Source organism: Brassica napus, chromosome A4 (assembly GCF_020379485.1).
Source record: "Brassica napus cultivar Da-Ae chromosome A4, Da-Ae, whole genome shotgun sequence".
NCBI lineage: Eukaryota > Viridiplantae > Streptophyta > Magnoliopsida > Brassicales > Brassicaceae > Brassica > Brassica napus.
In genome coordinates, this window is record NC_063437.1 from 19401106 (window position 1) to 19416078 (window position 14973).

The 14973-nt window shown below is 31.6% G+C and overlaps 2 protein-coding genes and 1 pseudogene across 3 annotated transcripts; all 3 read right to left on the reverse strand.

Moving 5' to 3' along the window:
• Positions 1–315: 315 nt before the first annotated feature.
• LOC125608343 (salt stress-induced hydrophobic peptide ESI3) lies at positions 316–743 on the reverse strand. Its single transcript, XM_048778615.1, has 2 exons — positions 608–743; positions 316–516 (listed from the first exon to the last, which is right to left on the reverse strand). The coding sequence occupies exons 1-2, from the start codon at positions 686–688 to the stop codon at positions 433–435; spliced, it is 165 nt and encodes a 54-aa protein (XP_048634572.1). The 5' UTR covers positions 689–743; the 3' UTR covers positions 316–432.
• A 1205-nt stretch (positions 744–1948) lies between these two features.
• Positions 1949–5050, reverse strand: LOC106449003 (annotated as a pseudogene).
• On the reverse strand, positions 4910–7178 carry LOC106449004 (probable E3 ubiquitin-protein ligase BAH1-like). 2 transcript variants are annotated; one of them, XM_048778616.1, is made up of 7 exons: positions 6873–7178; positions 6574–6793; positions 6056–6300; positions 5724–5975; positions 5493–5630; positions 5333–5391; positions 4910–5207 (listed from the first exon to the last, which is right to left on the reverse strand). In XM_048778616.1, exons 2-7 carry the CDS (start codon positions 6773–6775, stop codon positions 5102–5104), a joined length of 1002 nt encoding a protein of 333 aa, XP_048634573.1. In that variant the 5' UTR covers positions 6776–6793; positions 6873–7178; the 3' UTR covers positions 4910–5101. The 2 variants fall into 2 exon arrangements, with proteins under 2 accessions (XP_048634573.1, XP_048634574.1); XM_048778617.1 differs by lacking the exon at positions 6873–7178 and having other exon boundaries at positions 6574–6831.
• Positions 7179–14973: the final 7795 nt, after the last annotated feature.

A 14973-nucleotide genomic window follows, 5' to 3' on the forward strand; every position in this document is an offset into this window, starting at 1 on the left:
AATTACGATATATAAGTTGCTATAAAAAGTAATAACATCTTTAAATTATTGATAACGATTTCAAGTTGGCCTGGAATTAAATCTTTTCACATTCTCTTGTTACTTCAGTTGTTAGCAAATCTTTGCTATGTACACTGCCACTACTTGTACATTTTGTACATTATAGGGAATTAGAGCATACAATTGGCTATTATATGATTAAATCAAATCGAGAAATGTTAAGAATAAGATTTGCTAGACCAATCCGAAGCTCATAACAGTAGATACTTTGCAGATCTTATAAGAAAAAGCCATAACAGAAAAAAAAGAGAGAAGGAAAACAATAGAATTTATTATTTAGGGAGAAGGCAAGAGGTTTTATTACAAGAGTGATGAGAAACAGCAAAGGCTAACTCATATGAAAACTGTACACGAAGATAATTCATTTGGTGATCATACCACAAGAACGTAGATAGCATAAATGATCCCAGGGATGTAACCCAACACAGTCAACAACAAACATATCCAGAACTCTACCTACATTCATTAGATCATTAAGTAATTAATTACGAGAAACAAGATAGTAATTAAACTAATGAGTGCAATTAGAATATATATTACTGCTTACCCCACAACCATATCGGAGGAAAACGCCGACGGGAGGGAGAAGAATCGCTAGAATCACTTCCAGGAAAGTCTCTGAGCCCATTTGTTTTTTGGATTCTTGAAGAAGAAAAGGAGAGAGAAGGGTTGATTAGGAAGAAGTGAAGGTCAGTAAATAAAGAGATGGTTATTTGACACGTGTGGTTCTTGCAGTATATCATGTACCACGTGTGATGTTTTGGAGATGCACCCATAACAATGTGGCCTATATATGTGTTGCGACCTTTTCCAGTTGAAACTAAAAGACAGAACACGTCAAAGTATCTGCTTACTTCGTAGCTGCTTTTACTACTTAGACGGGATCTTAAAGATAACATTTATTATTTTCAATGTCAAAAATAAGAGGAGATTCTTTATTTATTTGACCTAGAAGAGGTATTAATTTTTTGGGAAAATTGTTTTTTTAGAGCAAAAAAATGGTAACTATGTCCCTTTATACTAATCTATACTACTTTATGTCCCATTAGACTAATTTTTTTCAAAATGGCAGTAATGCCCTTAAAATTGTAATTTTTTATTCCTTTTTCGTTTTTTTTTTGTTTTTTGTTCCTTTTTCGTTTTTTTATTTTTTTTTTAAAAAATCGATTTTTTTTTTCAAAATAAAAAAGTGAATATTCCCAAATATTTTGTTTCCATATTTTTAGGAACTGATTTCTTATCCGTAGAATACAACTAATATGTAGAAATCGGTTTCTACAGTTTTTTAGAATTATAGTAATGTTTAGATTTTGATTTCTACATGTTTTAAATTTATAGTAAATTTGTAGAAGTCGGTTTCTACGTGTTTTAGATTTATATTAATGTGTAGATTTTGATTTCTAAAGATTTTAGAACGATATGTTAAGTGTGGAATGTGTATTCTAAATATTTTTAGAATACTCATATTTACGTAGATCACGTATTCTAAACATTGTAGATTCAATGAAAAAAGTGGATTTTGTTTTCTACTTCGTAGAATGTCATTTCTACTTTATTTAGAACATAATATGAAATTTATAATTTTAACTTTTTTATAACTGGAAAAAATACCACTAAGTTCATATAGGTATTTTATCAAAAGTTATTATTTTTCCAAATTTTTTTTGTTTGTAAAACTATTTATTAAATTTATTTTCAAAAATATTAAAGGGTGTTATAGGAAAATATGACACAAAATATAGATTAGTCTAAAGGGACATAGTTACTATTTTTTTGCTCTAAAAAAACAGTTTTCCCTAATTTTTTTTAAGTATGAATGGTAGCTTCTTATGCTTAACTCCAGTCTGTTAATTATTATCGGTTCACTATGTAAAATGGGTGTTGATTATAGAGATTTCTTCTCTTATGAGATTGATAGTTTGATCGCGGGGGCGGCCCGGCAGGCTAGCGATCTCGCTTCAAAGAGAACCGTTAATTTGGAATGTTCTTGAGAGTGAGCCAAACATAGCCGGGCAGAAAAATGGTTTCCAAAGAACTCCAAGGTGGGACAAACATTAGACAGTCGTTGACATGCCATAACCTTTGTTGGATCACTCAATTCCGAGTTGGTTCATCATGTTTTCACTTCAATAACTTTGTCATAGTAACAAAAATTTCCAAATTTTCTTTGTCTGGCATGAAAACATGCAACAGCAACAAAATTTTAAAACTTATGTATTATAATTTGATTGTAACATAGTGAACATTATACGTTAAAGATTTTCTAGTGTAGATTTACATAAATTACATTGACCTACTAAGAATATAAAACAGAAAATGAATATGAAATTTCTATAGCTTTCTCCTAGTTAACTCGTGGGAGAATAAGAAATATGAAAGAAGGAAGAATCTGCTCAAGAAAACTAATGCTAAGCCCATACATATATCCACAAATAGTTATGCTTAATCAAATTAAAAAGCTTATAAAAAATGGTGGAAATTGAGATGTTTTTTTTTCTTCAACTCACCACTAAACCCATTTTGCCAAATCCAGTGTCTTGCATCATCTCCACGAACTCACTGTAGTCTCTATTCTTCCATCCTGACCAAAAACCAACACACACATTCAATTATGGAACCATTTAAACAACAACGGTGGTTCTAAGTGATTACTGAAAGCAAGACCAAATCTTTTACTTACATTATCTTTATCAACTTCACTTAAAATGTCGTCAAGATGAACATCCGCTAAGCCGAATTGCTTGCAAGCTTGCTGGAGCTCGTCTCTAGTTATATAACCACTTCCATCTTGATCAAATTAAGAGAAAGCAGTGAACATATGGTCTTCTTTCTCTATTTTGTTTATTTGCACCATCGCTGCTATAAACTCTCCATAGTCTATAGTACCACTATTATCTATATCCGCCTGAAAATGTATTCTCCATATTATTTGATAGTTTTGTACATCATATAGTCTAAGGCGAGTAGAGCTTACTGCTTGCATTAGTCATAATATTTCTGAATCTTTAAGGTTAGCGCCAATTCTGTCTAAGCCTTTCTTGAGTTCTTCTAGAGTGATGTGTCCACTATTGTCTGCATCTATCATCTTAAACATTTCTTTCAATCCTGCTATCTCCTCCTCTGACAAACTTTCTGCTATCACCTGATCAGTATAAACATCACAAGAAGTCAAGTCAAGCAAGGTTGGCTCTGAGATTTTGAAGCCTTAAAACAATTTAGTAAGAATTTAGGCAAAACAAATTCTGACAATTTGGAGGCTTATATTCATATATATTATATCAAAAAAAATTTGGGGGTCAAAAGCTAATGTTTCACTTGGTTATACCAAAATCGGCTCTGACGTCAAGATAAACTGGTAAAAATATTAAGTCCTGGCATATAGAAATGTTATCAGTTGTTCACCTTGACAGCAATTTTATTGAGCCTGTTCATGGCTGAAAACAGTGTCAAACGAGTGAGGAAAGCAGAATCAAGAGGTGTATCAAGAGCCACACCATCCACTCTGGCCCAAGGATGACCTGCAACATAATTATCATTACAGTATCTATGTGCTAATTAACAAGGATAGGTTTTAGACAAGATCGGATGAAACATTTGTCTTAGCCCCCAACTTTTAAAAAGGTGTTATACATTGGTACTGTGACCTCCAAATTATCGATTTTTATTTCTATTAATATACAAAATTTATAGTCCCCAAAATCTTAAGTCCAGCTTCTGGTGCTAACACTTTTTGATTCAAAAGGGAAAATGAAACTTATTCAGAAAGAAAGAACACTAACAGAGAACTTCATGAGCTTTCATTCGTTTCTTAGGGTCTCTGATCAGCATCCTACGGATCAAATCTTTTGCGCTTTCTGATACACTAGGCCATGGTTCTGATACAAAGTCAAGGCCACCTTTCAAAACTTGCTCAAAGATGCCTTGTTCCATTTCTGACATATCATAACAGTTCAATCAGTATATAGTACCATTTGAAAATACTTCAAGCATGAATCAAACTCTCTTACCATCCCAAAACGGAGGGACACCACTTAGTAAGATGTATATAATAACCCCAGCACTCCAAACATCACACTAATGACTATAACGCTTCTTCTAAACTTCTGGAGCCACATAATAAGGGTTCCCAACTACATCAGTGAATGTTTCTCCTGTTATGACAAAGAATCAGACACGTGAGATTTAGATACTAAACCTAAAGGAAGAGCTCTCCACCTGCACAAATCTCCATCACGACATGAACTGCTACTGCGTCTTCATACGCGCCAACGATCTGAATCACGTTAGGGTGTCCAGACAAGTGATGCATTATCTGAATCTCTCTTCTAATGTCTTCAACGTCCTCAGGGGTCGTCAGTTTCCTCTTGGCGATCGGTTTGCAAGCGAGTTCTTGACCTGACTTCTTGTCCACGCAAAAGAAACGTGGTCCCGAATTTTCCTTGACCTAACTTCCTCCCCACGCTATAGATTTCCTTGAGATTCTCTGTTTTTCTCCCGAGCACTGAGTCTATCTGTAGACCCGCGTTCGCCATGCGTTTCATGTGCGCCTATTTCTTCGGCTTCACGTCACTTTTTGGTGCTTCTTCGCTGGCCATTTTCACCGGAGGAGGTGGTGTTCTAGGAGTTTGTACCGCCGGTGGAGCTGGATCCAAGGCGGAAGTAGCGTCGTTGTCTGGTTTGGTATACTCTCTCTTGCCGTTTAAGTTTGGTTCGTTTTTTTTGTCCTAATCTTTTCTTATTTACAGCACTGTAAACTCGAAATTTGGTACAAATGTCAAAAGTAAACTCCAAAAAACTCAACACTTATATGTAAAAGTTATTCATGTTTGGTTAATTTATTAGTAATAAATTATCATAAAGTATATCTAATAACATCATAAAAAAATCAAATACAACTTCATTTAAGTCTTATCAAAGGGAAAAAAAAACTTCAAACTATAATTAACGTCTTTAGAAGAATAATTTTCTTATCTCTTTTTCTCATCACCATTTTTTTATAATTAACTTTTGAATATGTTATGATTATTGTGGAAGTAAACAACTAGAAACCAATCATTTGCATCGTCTGCTCGTTCCAAAACATCTTCGACTGCTTCACCATCTCAGATCGTTCCCCCATCATCCTCTCCTTCCAATACTCTTTGCTTCTATAAAAATATTATATACAGAGAACACAAATTTGTCAATACTTTGCATATTAATTAATAGAAACTAATACTGTCATTTGTTTAGTTACTGGTTTGGAGCTATCTAAATTAGAGATTTGTCTCACCGTATCTTTAACAGAAGGTGGAGCTCGATCATGTGAACCGCTTCCGCATAAACTCCAACCTGCATACCACATGTAACAATCAATTTCTAAGTATAGATAATGGAAACAAAAGCTTGAGAGAAGAAAATGTTTAATGTTGGAAGAATATATATTAACAAACCTCTCTGCATATAGGACATTTGGAACATTGTGGGGCTGCCTTAACGCCTTGGAAAATCATTACAGAAGCAGACGAGCATGCACACGCTTTACAATATATGTGACCGCACTTCAAAGCATAGGGATTGAAAACCGTTTCCTGCCAAATCAATCCACAAAAATATATTTATGATTCAGCTCAAAGTGAGAAAATGATTCAAACATGTAAAACTATTATTATTTTCTTTGTTACCAGACATATTGCGCAAACTAGATCAAACTCAAGCTCTATTGAGTTAGGCAGCATGAGTTTCATCACTGGTTGATCTTCGTTTAGATTTTCACATGAGACGCGGCCAAAAGAGTTCTTGAAGTTTCCAACTTTTTCAAGACCAGAGTTGAGATAAAAGGCTCCAAGTTCTATAAGCCAGGGTGAGTGCAAGAGCTCTATGCGCTCTGCTCGCATTTTCAACTTAAAATTCTTCCCATTCTCTGAGCCATGCACCTGAAAAATCATTTTAAACCTGTTTCACGATCATGTCTTTTTTCTAAAATACATTTTTTCATTTATGCAATAATGGTAACCTTGTCATATTTCTTTAGGATTTTACGGATGGCGATAGCATTCATTGTTATGTATTGAATCAAGATATGACCCTCATGGATTAAAGCTTGTTTTTCGTCCGTGAAGCATCTGCGTAGACGCATCATGTATCTTTGCATCCCAGTGGCTACATGAAGATGGAGAAGATGCCTGACTCTTGACTTGAAGCATCCTGCTATGTCGTAAGCTTCCTTCATCAGTTCCTCAAAGAACATCTGATCACACCCTGAATTGGAACATATCACCTTTTACATCAACCATGCACCCAAATAATTATAGGAAAAAAACACTCGACACTAAGACTAGATAAGAGTGGAAACAACCCATCATAAACCTTGATCTATATTAATATGCAATATATTTTAAAATATTTAAATCATACGCTTCCATTTCCATTATCGTAGAGTATTCTAACAGACTAGATATGAGTGAAAACAACCCATTATAAATTGTTTTTTTTTACGATAAGAGAGGGCAAAGAGAGAGAAGTTATACATACAAGGACAAGATTGGTATTGGCATGAATCAGACAAAGAGGTAGCCGATGAGATGATGTGTTCATCATCAGATCTTGTGGAGTTACATGTCTTGCATTTCTTTAGTACTTTCTTGAGTTTCTTATATTCAACATAACGACATTTTTCTAGGAACCACTCCTCTTCTCCATGTAGATATTCCGTGAACGTCTCTCCAAACTTCATCTTCTCAATACAAATTAACTATTGCTTAAAAGGATTAAGAAAAAAATCGTCACGAGAAAAGGAGATCTAGATATGTCGAAGCCAGTTAATTAATTACCTTTTGTCACGTTAAAAGAAGAGATATTTTCGGGTGATTAATTACAACACCAGAGTCATGAAAAGATCGAGAGGCTAGCTGGCTGAGGAAGACAAAAGCTCTTCCGATTAAAGTCACTTTGAAATTCATTGCCATTGGACTTCCTATTATTAGGGTCTTTTTACGCCTTTTCAATGTTATTTTTAGGGTTTTGTTATACGACAAATCGAAAAGCAAAGTTGCTCTGGTTACCACATCAATAGTTTCGTTTTAAACGGCATGCCAATTACGTGTGAGAAAATGGAGTGATCTAGATTGGAGGAGGAAAGAGAGAGACATAAATGGGAGGTCGAATAAGAACATGACACGGTCACATAAGGATTTTTAACACTTATAAAAACCGGTTCTTGCTATTTTATCCTTTTCCCAGTGTTTTGAAACCCGACCCGAACCCGCAGTTGAACCGGTAAATCCGGTGACCCAGAAAAAATTTGCTTTGGGGTTTTGTGAAAAATTCAATATTTAGAAACCCGCAAAAATCCAGTAAAACCCGGAACCCGATGCCGGTTCAACCACAGGTTCAACCAATAAATATTTTTTACTTCATTTTTTTTAAGTTTTTAATTATATTTTATATTCTAAGTTTCCAATTATGAAGTTAGGTGCTGACAAAAAAAAATTAGGTTTTTCTTTTTCTGTTTTATATATGTGATTTATAGATTTTGATGAAGATTTCACTATGCCACATGAAGAAAATAAAATGAACGATGGTAGAGATTTTTATGTCTTGATTTTTTTAGATGTCATAACTCTTACCTTGTTCGAGAAAATTTTAAATAGTCTAAACTATTTTTTGATATTTTGTATGTCAAATGAAAATAAAAATATAAAAACTAAAGTTAAGTATTTTCTAAATGTTTTTACACATAAAATATATACATATCCAAACTATTATTTTAAGTTTTAAAAAAAATTTAGAAAATATTGAAATTTTGTTTCTATATTTTTATTTATATAGCTGATATATTATTATATAATAAAATTAATTCATTTATTAATTTGCGGTTCATCCATGGTTCACCCACAGTCGACCCAGTGACCCAGCAATCCGGTAAGTCGTCCGGTTCAATGTCCGGGTCGGGTTTAAAAACATTGCCTTTTCCATTTTCTTTTTTCTTTTTTTCTTTAGAACCTGCCTTAAAAGACACCAATGGAGGTTGTCTTAATGCTCTAAGCCTCTAACGAATTGCATGTGCACAATATTGTCCAATTTGTTTACTCGGTGTTAACGGATCCAAACATGATATTTTACTGATGACATATAACTTTTAAGATTAATTAATTACCTATTAATATCGAGTCTCTGAATTTTATTTGAGTTAATAAATCTTCTTGTTATTTCTTAAAGTATTAAAGGAGAGATCAATTCCATTGATATTTCCCAGTTTCATTTGTGTCCAACCGTTTTCTATCACACATTCAAACATTAGTGATATATTTTGGTTTTAAATGGTGACACTAAAATTTTATTTATTTCAAACATTCTTGGCTAAATAGTTATAAATTATTAAGAACATAAATATATTTTAATCATTTTATTCATTGAAGTAAATATGTAAAAATAACATAATTTATGAAAAGGGGGGAGTATAGTGTATTTATTGTGAAGAAACATTGTTTTTAATACCATACTGGTGGCTAGTCGACACATTAGAATTCTCAAAAACAAAAGTTAATGATGTCAAATATTCAATTTTGTCCCACTACAGACTAAAGTTTTGCTATTGTTAGTTGATGAAGTCCAAGCATGCGTTTCTCAAGAACAAAAGTTAATTTTGTCAAATATTCTCAAAAAAAAAAAACTTTCTCAAAAAAAAGTTAATTTTGTCAAATATTCAATTTTGTCGCACTAAAGTTTTGCCACTTGATGAAGTTTAAGAATGCCTTTCTACTGTGAACCCACGTACTGGTATACTTAACATGATAGAAAGAAAATTCAACAAGAGTATAAATGAAGTTTCAAGGAAAGCAATATTCCAAGTCTTTTTCACTTTGCTGTAACAACATGTCTTTCTATATAAAACTGTAAAAATATTGAGGCTATGAGATGTTTGGAAGAATCATGAAGCCTCCACTTTACTTTTATTTATGTTAAACGAACCTTTTCTTTAAACAATGGCCTTTGGTATTGGAAGTTCCACTAATAACAAAATAAATAGATAGATAATAAAAACAAAATTGGGCTTTTCTTTATTCCCCTGCAATCACATGGATGCCAACATGAGCGGGTTTCGGACTTTGGAATCATGGGAGGCTAAAAGATCATATTTAATACTAAGTTTCAATGATGACATTACATTTTGACCAAAACATTATGGCATGTATATTGTATTATGTCGATAATGTATTCAGCGCCATGTGGGATAAAATTATAACTATAAGAAAGTTAAATAATTAATAAGAACATACAGTATTATTTAATGTATTTATGAAACAAATTTAAGTATTCAAAATTATATTGTTGAAAACTAAAGTTATTGTAACTTAGGAAGACGGAAATAACAAATTAAAGAACTAAAATAATATAGAAAATATAAGTATTCTTTATAGAAAAGTTTGTGTTTTATATTCTATAGTACTTATATTAGATATGCTGTTACATACTACTCGGACTCTCGTCCTCATAGCATGGCAGTTTGCTATTAACAATATTTGGAGAAATCAAACCTTCAAATCATTTATAACTCCATCTCCTTTCCTACTCTTAGTGATAGGTTTGGTCCGAAATCAATTCCAGTCACTTCGTTTGAAGCTAGTTGAATTACTTGACAAAGTTGGATCTCTATGTTTGGTCAGGTTCCACGCAGGTGTATTTTTTTTTTCCAATTTTTCATGGGTGTTTCCACGTTTTAGATAAAGCAATTTAACAAAACGAAAAACGATTGTATATCTATGCCTTCTCTTCTTCTTCTTTTTTTTCTGAAACACTATATATGCCTTCTCTTCTTTTTTTGTTTAGTGGTACAAATCTTAGAGTATGAATGGGAAGTGAATAAAAAGTGGAGGATCTGTTTCAAGTGGATGAACCACTTTTATATTCCCATTCAACATTTTTTTCTAGTTAGAATTTAGACTGCTTTTTAAATTATTAAATTAATGTTGAACCATTAGTAGTTCTATAACATGAACAAAAAAATGAAGAACCACTATATGCAACAAATATGGAGTGTTTCTCCCACAGGTAATACTGTTTTGTATTTTTTTCTTATAAAAATAATAATAAGCTTCTAATTTATTTAAATAATAATAATATATACAACAACTTACTAATATCTTCTTTTCTGTATATTTTAAATATAGAAGTACATGCAATTACCAAATTTACGTTTTAAATTTGTTATACTTATGTCAATGTTTTATTTACGTAACACAATAGTATTTTTATTATGGTTATTAAATACATATATACACTAAATTAATAAAAAAAATGTTAAATTATATATAATTATATATAAAATATAATCATATAAATATTTGGTCCACTTGTGTTTCATTTTGAAAATTATTTATTTTTTATTTAATTTTAAAGTTCAAGACAATTATACTACTTTATAAAACACATTTTTAAATCATTCAGAATAAAATAAATATATAGTTTTCAAGCTTAAATAATTACATATGTATTAAAACAATTTTCTGTAAAATTTGAATAAAATTTATATTTATCAATTTTTATAAAATATTTTTGTAAAATAAATACTTTATTTTATTTAAAGCTTTACATATATATATATTTAAAATAATTTTCGTTTATATTTTGAAGAAAGTTATATTTATTGAATTGTAAATTATTTAATTATGAAAATAAATTTAAAATTATATATATATATATTATTTTAAATTTGTACAGTACTTTGAACCGCTTTTTATTCACTTTTACCATTCAGATATATATTTTGAACCGCTTGATTCAGTTGATCCACTCTCGATCTGCTAGATCCGCTTGATCCACTCTTGATCCGCTCGATCCGCTTGTTACGCTAGATCCGCAACGCTTGATCCGCTTTTTCCATTCGGAGCATAGTTTTAGTTTCACTAGTTCTGCAGTTCAAAAAAAAAAGTTTCACTAGTTGTCTAGTTCTACTTAGGCTACTTCTCCCAGAAACAAACTTATAAAACATTGCAAAATCAGGAGGCCGAATAACTATTATACGTGAAAATTCGACTCCGTCACGTCACCTTTTTGATGCCATGAACGGTCGATGAATAAGCAATTTTGAGTTTAAGCAAAAAGTAAGGTTCTATACGCTAAGAAAAAGTTGGGTGTGTAAACTGAACTATTAAGCTTTTTCGCCAACCACAAGACATCTACAGTCGCACTCTATTTTTTTATGTAATTTATATTAAAATAGAGTAACTTTATTATAGTATAATTTTTGTTCCAATTGTGTTATCTTATAATAAAATTACTATATTATAGAGTAAAATATAGATAAATGTCATATTTTACTTTATATTTATAGTAAGAAAATGACATTTCTCTATATTTCACTTTATAATATATATTTCACTTTATAATAAAATAACTCTATTATAAAGTAACACCATTGAAACAAAAATTATACTATAATAGAATTACTCTATTTTGGTGTAAATTATAGACAGAAAAATAGAGTCTCATTGGAGATGGTTTCGTACATGCATATATATTATAAAGTTTAAGTATTATTCTTGTTGAAAACGTCGAACAATAACTCCCAACCATAGTATTGTCAACTTTTCCGCCTCTATCAGTCATTTTCGTCGCCCTTAATATTCACACAACGATTTCTCTGCCTTTCAGTTTACTATTACAGAACATTTTGAATTCCAAGTCTTTTTATTCATTTGGATTCAAAAAACTAAAATTTAGTAATAATTTTCGTGAGTTTGGTATTGATATTATATGCCAAGTTTGCGTGAGGTAAAGTTTTACGCCATGTTAGAGGCTTAGAGCAAAGAGACCATCATTCTTCGCACATATGCTGCATAGGTACGTGACGAGTTTCTCAACGTATAATGCATCATAAAGCAATTTAATTCCAAAGGAGAAAGTTACTGCTCTATAAAAAACATAGGAGGAAGACACGCCAAACGTGATAAGTTAAGGGCATTTTCAATTTTATTCCAATTTTATTCAAAATAGAGTAAAAGTGAAAATAGAGTAAAGATTTCTCTAAAGCAACTTCAAATCTCATTCCATAATAGAGTTTACTCTATAAATAGAGTAATCTATTTTTTTTTGTTAATCACCATATTATGAAATGAAAAATGGAATAAGGTTAAAGTATTTTTACTTTATTTTTATTTATTTTAGAGGAAAAAATAAAGTATACATTAGAGATACTCTAAGGGTTTGGCTTGGCGTCACTGGTCATCGATCCATTTGCCAAGGTCGTAAGAGTTTTTTTTTCTTCTCAAAAATAAAATTCTCAGTACTTGTTTGAACATCATCTAAATGGACTAATTGGTAGGGATTGAGATGCCTTCCCTTTACACGTTTAACAATAGTTGTACAAGTATTATTTTGTTTAGACTTTGAAAAATGGGCTTGGTAATCCTTTTGGCATTGTCCAGTAGTACAAATGGTCCGAATGGTGACGGCGGATTTGATAATAAAAGCGGTGCGGAATTAAAGTGCGGTACGGTGCAAGTGCGGTCCGTGCAGTTTGCGGGATAAGTGCGGTTTTGATAAAAAAGAGTAGTGCGGTTTTGATAAAAAAAGTAGTGCGGTTTTGATAAAAGAAAAGTAATATAAAATTAATATATTAGAAGAATTAGAAGTTAAATTTTTGTTTACTGATATCATAATATTATTTTATTTTAAAATTAAAATATTAAAAAGAAATCAAAATAAAAATTCAAATATACATATACATATTTATTTATTTTTATTGGACTGAAACTTATAAAAACTCAAACTGTTCATATTTCTCTAAATCTGAAAACCTAAAATCAAATCAAAATGTTAAAATTAATTAGAAAAAGTAAAAGTAATATATGGTTGTTTACTGAAAAGAGTGATCTTAGTATTTATTTTATTTTTTGGTAAAAATGTTAGTATTTATTTGATTCTTATTCTGGTTAGTATTTTGGATAATAAATATTTAAGAAACCGTTACTAAAATTGTATGATTGTTTAATCAAATTGTTTTTTGTTTTTTTTTTGTAACAGAATTAACGTACGGTATGTTTTGCTATATATTTAAATATTTTAAATTTGGGACTTACCTACAAAATTTTAAACATTTAATATGTTCCACACATTTATAAAGATGTACAAAGCCTCATCAATAACTACCGTTGAAAACACAAATATTATTACGTGCTCTTTATTTTATAAATAAGCATATGATACAACGCATAATTACAAAAAAATGGGACGGTCCCTTCCTCTCTCTCTCTATTTGCTCTATCTTCTCTCTAGAACTTTACTAAATCAAATATCGTCTCCGGTGGCCGGTGACCCTTGTTGCCGGTCACCACCCCTTTTTGTTTTTGTTTTTTTGGTGTAAGATATTTTCAATCGTTGTTCGATTGATCTTTTATTCCGCTTTGTCGGATCAAGCTTTCGCGGTGGCGAGTTTAGGTTTTTCTTCCGTTGCGGATTTTGTCTTCCGGTTTATCCGGATATGATGTTTCCCTCTTTCGCAATTCCATTTCTATCCCACTTGCTTTGATCGAGATTTCTTTTCCTTTAATTATCTTCAAAGTCTTTTTCTACGAGTCTAAAGCTTGCTCCTTTGAAAGTTGTTTGTCTATGATTTTGGAGTAAAGTCTCTCGAATGAAAAAGATGATGAAAGTGATGGAATTATCTTAATCGATGTATGAGAGTTTCAGTAGAGTTGGCATCTCTTGTAGATGGTCCAACAAAGTTTCTTCTCTAATTCGAATTAAGATTTCCCAGTTTTAACAATTGAAGGATGTAGAAGTTCCTGATTTGAAGCAGTGGTTGTTGGCGAAAGGTTGAGTTCAAGGATTACAAATCACAGAGAATATAGTGTTGAGGATGAGGAAGGAATTAGCTTTGGCGTCTGACTGATTGGAGTCACCGGAGGTGAAGGTTGGAGTTACCGGAGGTGAAGATCGGTGGAGCCAACGAAACTGAAGTGTCAAGTTGCATGTTTCTCAATCGACACGTGTTTCCATTATTCTCTGTGGAGTTTCCACATTTTGCTTATGTAATATTTTAATAAGTGGTGTACTCTTCTGTATCCTTGTTTCGTGGGAATAAAATATGGTTGACAAAAAAAAAAACAAAAAAACAAAAAAATGGACCACGTGTCTTTGAAAGTTCTTATGTTTGTCTTTAATGTCTAAACTCTAAACTATCCTGCAGATTATTATACTATCATTTTTACTTTTTATTGCTAAAATACACATTATACAAATACTGTATGTGCGTTTTTTAAGAAAACCACACCTTTTTGTATGCTTGAGCGGATTTCACATTCGCGTAATCTTTTGTGAGGTATCGAAACCCGTGCGCGGTTTTCTGTAATCTTTAAAAAAAACGCCAGATGAAAACAATAAATACATGATTGGTGTAACAAAAGCGTTTTTTACAATTCCGCACTAAAATCCGCACTTAAGTGGTCGCCAATCACTACCAAAATAACGTTTGAGTCAACACTTTACCAACTAATTATAATTATTTACTTGAAGGTTTTGTCATCAGTGATTCACTATGTCTCCAGAACAAAACTATTTTGTCATCAGTGATTTAATATGTCTCCGGAACAAAAACATTTTGTCATCTGTGATCCACTATGTCTACGTTACAAAACGAAGATTATTTGGACTTAAACAAAATTAACTGGTTATGACTTATGATCATTGTTCAAAAATAATTGTTGTCACTAAATCGCAGCAACATGTATAATTCATTTAAAATAATCTAAAATTAATTAAAATAAATCTTTCCAAATTACTAAATTGAAATATTCCCTATAAATTTGTCATTAATATCACCACATGCACGCATCCGCCTTCTCTCCTAGTTATATGGGCCATAAAGAGTTGACCATATCCCCGTCAACTCTATTATTGCTGTAACCTGACATTAAAATTTAGAAAAGTTAT